Source organism: Sorex fumeus, unplaced genomic scaffold, assembly GCF_029834395.1.
Source record: "Sorex fumeus unplaced genomic scaffold, SorFum_2.1 ptg000063l, whole genome shotgun sequence".
Classification (NCBI taxonomy): Eukaryota; Metazoa; Chordata; class Mammalia; order Eulipotyphla; family Soricidae; genus Sorex; species Sorex fumeus.
The window spans coordinates 48,859,639-48,874,324 of NW_026606120.1; the positions used below are offsets into that span (position 1 = coordinate 48,859,639).

The 14,686-nt window shown below is 47.7% G+C and overlaps 1 protein-coding gene across 3 annotated transcripts in view; it reads left to right on the plus strand.

The window, feature by feature from the left end:
• Positions 1-14,686, plus strand: part of FAM222B (family with sequence similarity 222 member B) — a 79,904-nt gene that overhangs the window by 61,449 nt on the left and 3,769 nt on the right. For all 3 annotated transcript variants that reach the window (XM_056127737.1, XM_056127739.1, XM_056127738.1), the window contains exon 2: positions 9,167-9,288. In XM_056127737.1, coding sequence (XP_055983712.1) covers positions 9,207-9,288 — 82 coding nt within the window. In that variant the 5' untranslated portion in view covers positions 9,167-9,206. The remainder of the gene's footprint in view (positions 1-9,166; positions 9,289-14,686) is intronic.

Sequence of the window (14,686 nt, forward strand, 5' to 3'; positions counted from 1 at the left end):
ATTTTTTTTCTCCTCCCTCTCTTCCCCTGCCCTTCATCATAGTGTTCATACAAGTGCTTGCCAGGGGTTCTACTTCCAGGTTGCGTGCTTAAACTTCTTTTCAGTTTCTCTTGTTTGCTGGAAGTTGCACCCTTTGTGGTGCTGGGTGCCAGTGATTCCAGAGAACAGAGCTGCCTGGACCACACTTGGCACATGTGTGACACTGGGATTTTGAACTTGTGCTTTGTGCTGCAAGGCTGGCGGGTGCTCAGCCCCAGTTCTGTTTCTCCTGACACATCTCTAGGATTTTTTTAAAATCAGGTTATATAACAAGAGGCGTTATATTTTCTTCCCTTACCTGGATATTTATTGGACTTCTTCGTCAAGATCCTGAACGGTTTGATGCTCTTCATGTTCCTGGAGCGAGCAGATGCCATTGGGCTACAATAGAACTCGACAGGGATGAATGGAGACGTTACTGGAGCCCGCTTGAGCAAATTGATGAGCAACGGGATGCCAAGTGACAAGTTACCAGGAGATAGTTCTAATCTCAGTATTACTTTTGTATTTGGATGTGTGTCGGGGGAGGGGGGTTGTGCATGTGTGTGATACTCAGTTTTAACCCCAGAGGCTGCACACTTTGTTATAGTGTTGAAGATAGAAAAAAGCTTGGGGCCAGGGAGCTTGAAGCCTCACAGACTGAGAGCCTTGACTGTCCTCCATGTACAAGATTTATTGCTTAGAACCAGTAATCATCAGAAGGATAACAATAGCATTCCATGGTCAAATGCCTCACATCTTAATCTATCTAGGTTAGACTTTCTCACATCAGAGGGCCCTAGTATATTGGGATTTTTTTTTTTTGTTTTGTTTTTTAGGAGTTTTTTTTTTTGTTTTTGTTTTTTGGCTTTTTGGGTCACACCTCGCGATGCACAGGGGTTACTCCTGTCTCTGCACTCAGGAATTACTCCTGAGTAGTCAGGGGACCATATAGGATGCTGGGAATCGAGCCCGGCTCGGCCGTGTGCAAGGCCAGCGCCCTAAGCGCTGTGCTATCACTCCAGTCCCAAGGGCCTTTGTGTATTGGGACAACATCTGTGCAATGGGCTTTCTCAGGGGGGGATTGTCCAGAAAGTGAGTAAGGATAAAGCAGTTACAGGACCCCTGCAGGGGCAGCATTCCACCTGGCACCAGCTTTCTGGGCTGAAGGGTCCCATAACCTGCCCATCCTGGCCTCCTTTATCTGTCTATCTTAATCCTTAGTCCCCAGCATGTCTCTTTTAGGTGGGGGGTAGGTCCATGCCTGTTGGTGCTCAGAGCTCACACCTGGCTGTGTTCAGGGGCTGTAAGTGGTGCCGGGGGTCAAACCTGGACCAGCCTAGTGCACGGCACCTGCCTTACCCTGCTGTGTCTCTCCAGTCTTTAACTTTGCTTTTGGGCCACAGTCAGCAGAGCTTCAGGCTACTCCCAGCTGTGGTGCCAGAGATCAGACCTGAGACACCTGCATGCAGAGCAGCCACCCCGGCCCTCAGAGTATTTCCCGCTCTCTGTTTTTGTTGGTTGTTGTAGGTTCTAGAGTCCCGTTCAGGGCCTCCAGATGATACTTGGTTAACAGTGCAGTGTTGTTCTGGCCCAAAAGTGTTGAGGGCTACCACGGTCACATGTGACAGAGCTTAAGTGACTAGCAGTGCCAAGGATCAAACCCAAACTGCATTCTTTGAGCAACCTCTGTTACTTAGTTTTAAGAATGTAGCGGTTGGGGGGAGGTGTGGAGTGATAATATAGTGGGTAGGGCACGGCTGGCCTGGGCTTCATCCTGGTATTTCATATTGTCCCCTGAGCACTGCCAGTAGTAACTCCTGGGCATTGCTGGGTGTGGCCCCAAAACTAAACAAAACAATGCAGAAGTGGGGGTAGAGGGTCAGGAAGTGCTTTGGAGAGATAGTACAGTGTGTTAGGTGTTTGCTTTGCATGCAACCAACCCAGGTTCAATTCTAAGCACTCCATATGGTCCCCTGTGCATCCTTTCCCCCCCAAAAAAAAATGCAGAAAAGGGACAGGATAGCTAGAACAGGGGTTAAAAGGCTAGTCTTGCATACAGTACAGTAGGTAAGGCGCCAGCCTTGCTAACATGAGTTCAATCCCTAGCACCTATATGATCCCCCAAATACCATCAGGAGTGATCCCTGAGGGCAGAGCCAGGGTAAGCCCTGAGGAGCAACAGATGTAACTGGAAAACAATAGAAAGGACAAAGCGATAGTACAGGGGGTAAGGTGTTTGCCTTGCTTGTGGCTGACCCGGGTTCGATCCACAGCATCCCATATGGTCTCCCAAAGCAACACCAGATGTAATTCTCAGTGCAAAGCCAGGAGTAACCCCTGAGCTATGCAAGGTGTGGCACCCCCAAACAAAATAAGTAAGACCATTAAAAAAGAAAAAGAAAAGAAAGAGAATAGCATACACCTAAGAACCAGAGTGCAGTTATAACCTGAAGAGAGTAGCATTGTTCCTGTGAAAGGCAGTTTGCTAGGAGTACATGTTCACTCTGGAAGTGTGGCCATGTTTTCCAGAGTAAAACATCACCAGGGATGCTGAAACAATCCAGGGGGTGCTGTACTAGCTGTATTAGCCTTCTTTAAATTGGAGGGTGCTTTGTTTGCCTGAAGAAGGTAGATTTCCCTGGGAGCACTGGATCAGCTTCATGCGAGGCAAGCACTTTGACTCGTCTGATCTCTCCAGCCTTTACTAAACTTATATCCACCTGACTTAATCTGGGGGGCAGAGAGGGTTGGCGCCACACCAGTTGTGCTCAGGGGTCACTGCATGCGCTCAGGGGACCACATGCAGTGCCAGGGATCAAGCCAGAGTTGGCCATGTGTAAGGCAAGTGCCTCACCCTCTGTTCCTCCTAGCATTCTAACTTTTTTTTTTTAAACACTATTTTCCCCTTTTCACCACTTCGCTGTTTTGGTGCTTTCCAGGAGCTACACACTTTTTAGTTGCAGGCTGGTATACCCTTGGCTGCAGTGCACAGAGACCCGGAACTGCACAGTGTGCAGGGGAAGGGGCTGATGCTTTGAATCAGGTCCCAGAGACTGATCTCTGGGCCCCCTGGGAGTTTTTCTATTTGAAGGTAAAGGAGATGGCGGCAAAATCAGAGAGAGCTGACATTACTGGAAGCACTTCCAAAACTTTGCAGGAAGTGAACTTTCTAGATCTCTTCACCCCCGCCCCCAACCCACCCTCTGGTTAAACTTTATTAGTGCTTTATGCTTCTCCCCATTTCTCTTCTAGACCAGTTTGAAGAGGAGTCCTTCTCTTCCTATTTTTCCCTACCTTCTAGTGGTCCTAAGTATAACTTAAGTGCCCAAACAGGACTGAGGTTTTCTTAACCTCTTCCCTTTTAAAGGCCTGGAAACCCTTTCTTATGCCACAAAGGAAAGTAGAGTGTGTGACATCACAATCCAAGAAAACCACTGTTTGGGCCAGAGAGAGCTCAAAGACTGGGTGCGCGTGTGCGTGCACGCGCACACACACACAAACACACACACACACACCAAGAAGAACCATACACACACAAACAAACCTGCGCGCGCGCGCACACACACACACACACCAAGAAAAATCCCCCCCCACACACACACCAAGAAAAAAACCCAAACAAAAACCTCTATCAGTTTAGTCCCCGTTCCCCACCCCCTGCAGATTAGAATACTTGAGCGTTTTGCATTTTCCCAGCGGGGACTGGGTTTGTTCCTTGATTAGAGGCAGTCTGGGAAGTGTATATACTAGTGACTCAGGAGAGTTTTAATTTCAGCTTTGTGCTCACTGTGATTCTGTGGTCCCCGCTTAGGAAAGCTGAGTGTCTGCCTTTCTCTCTCCTGATGTCTGCAGCTTACTTCACCTGAGCTTCAGGTTTCTACTTGATTGTATTAGAAGTTAAAAATTTGGGGCCAATGCAGTGACGAGACATGCGGGGCCTCACAGGATGGAGGTGGAGCTGGCCCATGACCTCCCCAACCCCAACGAGACCCCGAGTCGCTGCCCACAAATGGGCCCTCCAAATTACTGATCAAATTGCTTAGTGGCCATGATCCCAGAGACACACAAGTGAAACTCAGAACCCAGCAGCTTTTGGCATATATCCCTCCAGATTTAATTATTAAAATTTCAGAATTCTAAAATCGCACAGCTGCATAGCCTCCATGCGACATCATATGCCAATCATAATCAGCAATAGAAAACAAATTGTCTAAGGTTGCCTTTTCGGCAGGTCTGAGTTTTGGGGGGAAATCTCAAATAATAATGGTAGGTCTGGTGTTGAAATATTGAATGTAATCAAGGTAGAGAGAGAGTAATGTGGAAAATACCTGTCATACAGGTAGGGGGAGGGGGTGGAATGGGTGGGATACTGGGGTTTTTGCTGGTGGAAAATGTTCACTGGTGGAGGGACAGATTTTTCATCATTGTATGACTGAGACTTAAACCCGAAAGCTTTGTAACTGTTCTCATGGTGATTCAATAAATAAATTTACATATATAAAAAAAATCAGGGGCCAAGATACTGAGTGCGTAGGTCTTGCATGTGGCCTACCCAGATTCGATTCCCGGCATCCCATAATGGTCCCCCAAGCAGCCAGCTGTTCCCCCACAAAAAAAAAAAGAAAAAAAAGTAAAAACTTGGAATTGTGAAGCTCAGAAGATAGTACTAGGGCTGATTTTGGAGTCTAATTATGCTTCTGGAGATATCAACCTTAAATTGGAATTTATCTCTCTTTGACTGGCAGCAGCTGGCAGTGCGCAGAGGGAATAAATACATTGGTGCTCAGGGAACTATCCAGTGCTGGAGGTCAAATCCAGCACTCTCACATGTGCAGAGTGCTCTCTAGGCCTTCGACCTATCTCCCCACCTGAGATTTCCTTTTTGGAATATTTGGTTTGTGGTCCATACCTAGCAGTGCTTAGGGGCTTACTCCTGGCTTTGTGCTCAGCAATCACTTCTGGCCATGCTCAGGTGGCCTATATGAGTGAGATGCTCGGATTCAAACTGGGACAAACCACATTAAAGGCAAGCACCTCAGCCCCGTTGTACTATCTTTCTGACCTCCCTGGCTTTTTCTCAAAAGTAAATTTTCAGCAGGGTAGACCCTTGCTTTCATGAGGCTGACTCAGCTCAATTCCTGTAACTGCATGTTAGTGAGTAAGTCATAAGCGTAGCCAGGTGTGGCCCACAAGCAGACACCCAAAAATTTTTAAATTAAATTCAAGGGCTTGAGCAATACATAGTACAAGGGTTAATGTGCTTCCCCAGTTTGAAACCAGGCATTACACATGGTTTCTAGAACATCACCAAGAGTGAGCCCTGAACACCAACTTTTTTTTCGGGAGGCCTTTCCCCCACCAGAAAAAAAGTAAAAGCCAGAAGGGTGCCGGGATGTAGGTCAGTGCTAGAATACTTGCTGCCCATATAGAGGCCCTGGGCTTGATCCCTGGCACCCGAAGGAAAAAAACAAGACAACAACAAAACCCAGCCAGATGGTAGTCAGAATGTGTGGGTGGTTTCAAGTTTTAGAATAAAAGGCCTGTTCTCAGCTGCTGGACCTCTAGAGGGTGTTTTATAAACCACTCATTCCTGCTCTCCAGAATGGTTTGTGAAGTGAAGTTGCTTCCTTCCTGTTCAGCGCTCTCCTGACCTTTAGAGTTCAAGTCTATTCTCTGCCTTTTCTGGCCTAGCAGAGTCCAATTGATTATTGATTTCAATCAAACTGATCAAGGCGCTTGAACATTTCCTTGTTTTGGATGTTCTCTGTCTCTCTCTCTCTTTCGTTTTTGGACCACACTCAGCAGTGTTCAGAACTTACTCCTGGCCATATGCTCAGGGATTACTTCTGGAACACTTTGGGGACCTTATGTGGTACCAGAAATTGAACTTGGGTCAGCCTAATGCAGAGGCAAGCACCCTACCTGCTGTACTATCTCTCGCTCGCTGGAGGTCATTCCGTGGGTCCCTTTTCTCTTCTCTCTCTAACTTACTTTTGGAGGGGGAGCCAAACCCCTCTGCTCAGGGGTAACTCCTGGCTCTGCACTCAGGAATTACTCCTGACAGTGCTCAGGGGACCATATGGGATAACAGGGATCAAATCCGGGTTGGCCGTGTGCAGGGCAAACCCACGGACCCGAGATCCAAGATCCTTTTTCCTTAAAGGAGGGATCACAAATTAGGGTGTAAACTCAGCGATTCAGGTGATGCCAGTGAAAGCTCAAAACTAGTCTAGACTTGCTGAGTTGTTCTTGTTGGGGACAAAATCGTGGAGGGCCCAAGCTATGTAGCTTTCTTACTCATTTATTCCTTTTTTGTCTTTTTCTGAGTCACAGAATTCACCTCTTGTTTTTTTGTCCCTTTGTATTCTGGCAGTCCATTATTTTGCCATAGTTTATCTGGTTTAATTTTCTCTTCTATTTTTCCTGTCAAAATCAGAGTTGAGGCTTGAGGGATAATATGTTGGTTAACTTGTAGGCTCTTACACCCCTGCCCTTCCCACCCCCCAATCTCCTCTTGATTTCAGACATTGAGATTTAACATGAGGAATGTGAGTGATTGTGATTATTCTCAGATCAGTTCCTTCCCAGAAGAACTGGGAGGGAGTGTATTTGCACGGTAAGGGAGGGCAGGTGCTCTTTGTCCCTCCATCATCACAGCACCTGTTGTCCAGTTGAAGTTCAAGGCCACAGTGGGAATGTGTGTGGCAGAGTGAAGGAGGTGCCAGGAAACCACTGGAACCAGACAGAAGTCAGGGCAGCAAGAAGGGCAGGAAGGTCAGAAGATGAAATCAGAAAGCCTTAGGAACAACACATCATAGAAACTATTTATGTTAGAATTTTGAATTTGGCTTGGTGGCACAGTGGGGGTGGGGGCTGTTATGCCCCAAGGGGCTTGAAGTTTGCTCCCAGCGGTGCTTGGGACCAGGCAGTGTCAGTCTCTGGTGTGCAGAATATGCCCTGGGCCCATTGACTTAGCTCTCTGGCCCCATGGTAGGACTTTGTATTTTATGCTAAGTGAGATGGAAAGTCAGTGGGGATTTTGGAGTAGTTATTACTTCCAATTAAAAAAATAAATTACTGCGGCTGCGTGGAGAGTAGCTTGGGTGATCAGGGCAAGGGTAGAACAGAGAGGCCACTTAGGAGGCTATTGCAGTAATTCAGGCCAGAGATGACGAGATGACGTGTGAAATTATTACCTATCTCCAAGAAAGGTTGGGAGCCCTAATTAAGAAAACACGACCAAAGCCTGCATACAGCTGGATTCACAGTAGCGGGCTCCCGTGTTGGTTAATTTCCTTCCTTTCCTTGATGTGTGCCCTCAGCTATATTAAGATTATAAGGGAGAGGTTATTAATTCGAGATCAGCATTCACAGGGGAAGGGATTGTAAACCATACCTGTCATTTGACCTCAACTGAAGACTCATTTCTCGAGGCACGGGAGTTGGCACACCAGCTTCCTTCTGTTATCTCACCCACCAGAGACCCACAAAGATTGCATCTGTGCCAGAACTCCTGGGCAGTTCTCTTCTCATCCAGGCATTCAGTTTTCCTCCATTTGCTATCTTAGACACAGTTGGAGCTGAGGAACTTTCACAAAGTGTCCTTTCAGCTGCCTGGCTTTGCCAGCTGGAGCTTTCTGATACTCATCATGACAGAGTACTTTCACATACCTGAGAGTGCCTGAGAGAAATAAAGAGGTTTTGTCCTCTTTGTTTAACATTCCAGCTTTGTCCCCGCTCCTCTTTTGCTGTGATGTAAAACTGGACATGCCACCTTCTTTGCTGGGCTTTGCAGGATGGGAAAGGAATTTCACGTGACTTACTCTATTACGCCGAGTCGAGAGCAGAATGGTCCATGGCACACGGAAGGTTGCATCAGTGTCTGCCACCCTGCGCAGCACGATTCAGTAACCTCTCCCTTATAATCCTAATATAGCTGAGGGCACATGTCAAGGAAAGGAAGAAAATGAACCAACACGGGAACATGGGAGCCTGCTGCTGTGAATCGTGCCGCCGTTTGTGTCCCTTTGGTGGACATCACTGACGAAGCCATGTTGGTATGGCTGTAGGAACCGCTGCTCAGAGAGCACGGCAGGCAGTCTGCCGGGTCTGTGGTTTTCTTTGGGAGCCATGCAGTTTATTTTTCCCTCTCATTTTCGGATCCAGGAGGTCTAATTGGATGATCGGCAGATGGAAGGGTGAATCCTCAGAACCTTGAAAGCAGAATTTACTTCAGCAGTCATTAGTTTTGCTTCTTTTGCTTTGTGACCCTCTTTAGTTTGGGGGAGTGACCTTGAGTGGTGCTCAGGAGGCATGGTGCTTGTGGGCGATTCTCAGCCAACTGGGCTGTCAGTTCAGTGCAAGGGCCTGAGGATGTGATTCTGCACCGGCCCTGTGTGCAGAGGATATCTGGGCCACCCTTGCAGTGCTTGGAAGCCTGCCAGACTATACTTGGCGATGTTTGGGGGGCCATGTGGTACTGAGAATCGGGAATCAAACCGGGGTCATATACCTGCCATACATGTGGGCAGGCATGCTGGCCCCCTTTTTTTCTTTGAAAAGTAAGTTCAGATCATTTGTCACAAGACAACGATTGGGTGCTTCCGTAGCTCATCCACTGTGCTGCCTCTGGCCCTGTCTGACTGCCCCAGGACCCAGCCTGGGCTATAGAGGAACTTAGCAGTTGTTGTAAGGGCCTGCTCTTTGCAGGAGTACTTCTCTGATTTACCTCAGTTAGAATGGGCCCATATCATTGCATTCTGCCTCAGCTGGGATGCAGGTGAAAGTGCACTGCTAGTCTGGCAGCCCCCTGTGGGCCTGGGAAGAAGGAGTAGAGAGAGGCAGTCTGTAGGACATGCAAATGCCAGTACGTGTGTCTGTAACTCGTGAGCATGAGACTCCAGACGCACCTGTATTGAACCAGATTTCCCAGCATTTTTCGCATTCATACATGTGTGCAGACTAAAAGAGCATTTTTTGTCATAGTATAAGTGAGAGCAACCGGCTGCTGCACTTTAAGATGCAGACACGTTTTCCACCAGCCTGCTGCTAGTTGGTCTCTTACCTCTCTGGCTGCGGGCCTCCACTGCCCACCTCTGGCGTGCCCGGGATCTCTGTCCCTGACCCTGTCTTTTGTCCATTCCAGTGTGAGTGACTGCCTCATGTGGTGTTGATGCCCGTCTGCCATGCTCGCCTGTCTACCAGGGCCAGCTGACCTGTCCTTTCAGCTTCTTTCTCATACGCAGATGAACACTGGACTTCAGAAATGTAAGTAACCCACACCCCAGGGAGGGCCATGTCATCCCAGTCTCTTGTCCCCACATTTGGGCTCTTGTCGAGGGGTGAGCTGTGTGACCCCCCACGCCTACCCAGTTATTCTTCAGTTGAAACCACAGACAGCAGCTATAAAATATGTGAGCATTGTCAGACACTGTAATAATCCGAGATCTTCCTCGATTCCTCAGCGCATCATCATTGTTGCTGGGCGGTCTCTGTTGAGCACTGCACCCTAAGGAACTTGACAGGGTGTGTGTACATATTGCCTCCCAGGAAAGTGTTTGCTGCCACAGACAGCCCCAAGAAGTGAATGAAAATTCTCAATTCAGCTCACTTGCTATATTTCTTAAACTGCTTACACAGTCCTGTGGCTTTGAATCCTCTGAGCACTTTCACAGACACAGACAGCTCCCTTTGGATCTGCTCTCAGTCTTCGGAGCTAGAGCCATAGTACATGCAAAGTTTGCCTTGCATGCAGCCAAACTGGGTTCAATCCCCAGCATCCCATGTGGTCCCCTGAGCACCACCAGGAGCAATTTCTGAGTGCAGAGCCAGGAGTAACACCTGACCATCGTTGGGTGTGATCCATAAATAAGTAAATAAATAAATAAATAGGTAAAGAGACAGGAGACTAGTTATATCGGTCTCTCCTGGCATATTGCTAGTATGTGTGTTTTCCACAAGATTGATCTTAAGAGAACTATTAGGTGCCTGGAATTGGGGCTTTAGGCGTCCTATTTTCTCAGTCTGACAATCTATCCCAATACTACACAGTGTACAAGAGAGATTCCAAGCCCCCTTTTCCCCCCAAATAAAAAGAAGGGGGGCAGAGTGATAGTACAGCATGCTATAGTACAGTGATAGTAAGTCGCATGCTGCCAACCTGGGTTTGATCTCTGGCACCGCGTACGGTAGCTCAAGCTCTGCCAAAAGTGATCCCTTAGCATAGAGCCAGGAGGCTATGCTGAGCCAACCAGGCATTACCCCCAAAGAAACCCCCAAATTTGGGGAGTTGGAGTGTTGGTACAGCAGGTAGGTCATTTTCCTTGCAACCTGGACTCGATCTTCAGCATCCCATGTGGTCCTCTGAGAACTGCCGGTCGCAGTTGCTGATTTCGGAGCCAGGGGTGAACCCTGAGCACAGCCGGGTGTGGCTCCAAGCGAAACAAGCAAAAACAAAAACAAAACCAAAAGGGGGGGGAGAGATTCCATTCCTGGCTCCTCTAGTGTAAAAATAGCCCTAACTTGGGGATTGACAGACCTTTCTTTCCAAGCTGAAAGAAGAAATCAGTGAGGCATTGATTTACCTATTGATTTATAGACTTACCCTTTCATAGAAAAGGCGCTTCAGCACCTTCTTTGAATCCTTTATGATGGAGTTGGCCATGTAGCAAGTATTCTCCTTGTCCTTGGCCAAGAGTCTCCATTTTATTTGTCCACTCTGCTGTTGTTGGGCGGAGGCAGCTATAAAACACATGTAAACAAATGAGTGCGACTGTGTTATAATAAAACATTTCACTAAACCAGCAGCTGGGCTTTGTTCTGCAGGCTGTAATTGACTGGTCCTGCTCTCTGGCATCTACCCCTGCTCAGTGGCACTGCCTGCGGAAGTTAGAAGTTTAGCCTCTTTTTCTAGCCTCTTTTTTTTGTTTGTGTGGTCCCCCCCCCCCACACACACACACACACAACAGTGCTCAGGGCTTACTCCTGACTCTGGGCTCAGGAATCACTCCTGGCAGATTCGGGGCACCATATAGGGTGTTAGGGATCAAACTTGGTCAGCTGCGTGCAAGGCAGGTGCCTTACTCACTGTCCTATCTCGCCTCAGAATTTACCTTCTTGACTTTGAGAGAGAATAAGAGTCAGAGCCCAGCTATTTCTGGAATTTGTAGAACTAACTTGTAGAACAATAAGGTATCTTCCTTCCTTTGTCTTCCTTCTGGAGCTGCCAGCTGCAGTGAGCAAGCTCTGTTCTACCAGTTTTCTCCCCAGATGTTTTCTTAATCAATGATGATCTTACAGTGAAGTTTCACATGTTCATCCCTGCTCACCCAAATCTGCCAATTGCATTCTGACTGGTTCTCAACCTCCAGGTGTACAGTAAGGCTCAATAAATGTTTCTGGGAAAAAGCCTGAAGTAATCAAAAGTCCTTGGTCTATGAACCAAAATTTAGACTATTTTGACCTCCTGGTTATGGTGGTCTTTAAGATTTAGGGGAAATGTCAAAATTTGCCTTTTTTGTTTTTCTTTGTGGACTCATCTGCCCCCTTGTGGAAGAACCTAGAAACGATAAGTTTCCCCGTAAACTAGATAAAACTCATAGAATTATCAGAAATTTGCCAATAGTTGTTGAAAGCTTACTGTATATCATTTTCATTAATTCTTTGTTGTTGTTTTTTGGGTGTTTTTTTTTCTTTTTGGGTCACACCCAGCAATGCTCAGGGGTTACTCCTGGCTTTGCACTCAGGAATTACTCCTGGCGGTGCTTGGGGGACTATATGATATGCCAGGGATTGAACTCGCAGAACTCAGGTTGGCCGCGTGCAAGGCAAATGCCCTACCCGCTGTATTATTGCTCCAGCCCCCATTTTCATTAATTCTTTAGTTACATACGGGAGGTTTCTTATTCTTTTGTTGTGGGGCTTGTCCATCAGTGGTGGAAGCTGCTCTGGGCTGTTTGGGATCAGACTTGAGATTCCAATGGATAAAGCGTGTGTTCAGCCCTTTAAGCCTTATGGTAGACTCTTAGCAGGGTTTTTTTTTGTTTTTGTTGTTTTTTGTTTTTTGGATCACACCTGGTAATGCACAGGGGTTACTCCTGCCTTTGCACTCAGGAATTACTCCTGTTGGCGCTTGGGGGACCAGATGGGATACTGGGAATCGAACCCGGGTCAGTGCGTGCAAGGCAAACACCCTACCTGCTGTACTGTAGCTCCAGCCCCTCTTAGCAGTTTTTAAAGAATGAGACAGAGAGATCAGAGAAGTAACTCAGTGGGATAAGTGTGTGCTTTGTATGCAGGAGACCTGGGTTCCATCCCCAGCACTGCATAGAGTCCCTTAAGCACCTCCGGGAGTGACCCTTAACACTGAGCCCAGAATAGCTCCTAAGCACTGCTGGGTTGGTTTGGCCACAAAACTTCAACCAAACAACCAACAACAAAACCCTGTAGGTAACCAACAAAAAAAAAACCTGTAGTTGTGTGTTATATTGCTGTTTAGTGACTGGGGTTAGATTTCAGACCCTGTGTTTGAACCACAACACCTGTGCCTTTCCAGCTGTGGGTTGAAGTCTCTGCTGCATATAGCACCCAGGTGTCTTTTTGTTTATTTTGGTGGGTGGGTGTGTGCTGGGGAATCTAACAAAAGACCTCACACATCCAAGGCAAGTACTTTACTGCTCACACATATCCATAGCCCTAACCACGTCATGTTTTCTGATTTTCAAAGGGAAGTTCAGGTTCAGGTAATTTCTTCTTCCTTTTTCTGGAATAGACTGTAGTACTTTCTCCTACATTTAACTCAAACTCAAATCCACAGGGGCCTGTGGTTTGGGCTTCCTGCTAAACTAGCTCTGTGTGTCCTGTCTTGGCCGACTCTGCCAGACCTGCTACCCTGCATGATAACTAGCAGCTGACATGCTTCCTGTTAACAGAGCTTTTCTCTACCCATGAAGCCTCTTGATCATCATAGTCCTGTGAGCTAGGACTATTTAGTCTCATCGCTGTTTATAAATGATAAGTGACTTGTCTCTTCAGTCATCAGGCAGTGCTTCTCGACTAAAATGGGAGAAAAGTCCAGTTAAAATGTATAACCCCCCCAAATTTTTTTTTAAATTAAAATGTATAGCCCCTGGGACCAGAGAAAGAGTAGAGGGTAAAGCTGGAGAGATTGTGGGCAGGGAGCTCACGTTGCATGTGGTCTGTCCGACTTCAGTCCCCAGCATCCCATATGATCCCCCGAGCACTGCCAGGAGTGATTCTTGAGTGCAGAGCCAGGAGTAACCCCTGAACTTCACTGGGTTTGGCCTCCCAAACAAACAAATATGTACCCCCTGTTGAGCATCACTACCAAGTGTGTGTGGTTCCCCGGGCACAAATGACAGGGAGGGGATGGAGAGAGAGTACAGCCGGTAGGTGGCTGCCTCATGTGCAGTCAACCCTGGTGCCACCAAGAGTGGTCCCTGAGCACAGAGCCAGGAGCTCACCCTGAATGCAGCCAGGTGTGACCAGAAAAACAGTAAACTATAAAGCCAGGGCTGGGGTCATAGCTCAAAAGACTGTAGCGCATGGTTTATATGGGGAGCCCCAAAAGCAGCCTCTTCCCCCAGGTATGTTCAGAAGCCAAGAAGAGGGTATACTCTCACTGGTTGCTTTAGTTGGCTTAGCACTGCTGTGGGTGGAGGCGGGCAAGAGAATCTGTTGAGTGTCCCCTTCTGTACTCAAGAAGAGTTCAGGCTTGTCCTTTGCCTCTGCCTGTAAAAACCCACCTGAGACTGGAAATTACTTGGAGCAAAGAAACTCCTGTTACCCAGAAAGCCCCTGTACCATTTTTACTTGGCTTTCAGGAAACTGAGGCTGGAGTGGTAGTCCAGCGGGGAGGGCGTTTGTCGTGCATGCTGCTAACCTGGGTTCAATCCCCAGCTTCCCATATGGTCCCCTGAGCATTGCCAGGAGTAAACCCTGGGCACCACTGGGTGTGACCCAGACAACCAAAAGAAAGAAAGAACACTTTTCGGTATGGAGGAACGCCTAGGGACAGACCTTGCTGTCTGCCAGCACCTACGCTGAGGCCCTCTGCTGAATTTTTCACCAGGTCTGCTGTCAGTGGGGCACTGGGCTTCCGAGGGGCTGTTCAGGCAGCTGTAATGGAATTCTGGAGCCTCGATTTTAGAGACCGTGCCAGTGATTCTAGAATTTGTTGTCTAGGAGTATATGGGCAGGGTCCAAAAGTTTGAAGCCTTCAGGGTTAGTAGCTTCTGAAGAGAAGCAGCTGGACTTTGCTGTTTGCACTTTGATCCTGCTCATCAGCCAGTGCAACCTCTTAAGTGAGAGATCTCTGGCCTCCCCTCTCCTGCCTTCAGGTGTCCCTCACATGAAACCATTCCAAGATCTTCCCTAAGTCAGCTATCTTACCAGCACGTTATCAACAGGACATCTGTGGGTTACTTTTCTTTGTTTTGCGGTAGTGAGGATTGGGACCTCACACAGGGGCGCGTCTGTTCTTCACTAAGGAAACATCACCAGCCCTTAAGTGGGTTGGCTTCCCTGCTTGGCTCACAGGCCCTACCTTGCCTTGCCCTTCTTCCCTGAGTTTTGCTTGGATGCGCTTGGGGTGAGTCTCTGCTCTGGGACGTAAGCTTGTCTTTTCCTGCTTCTCAGAACAGCAGTG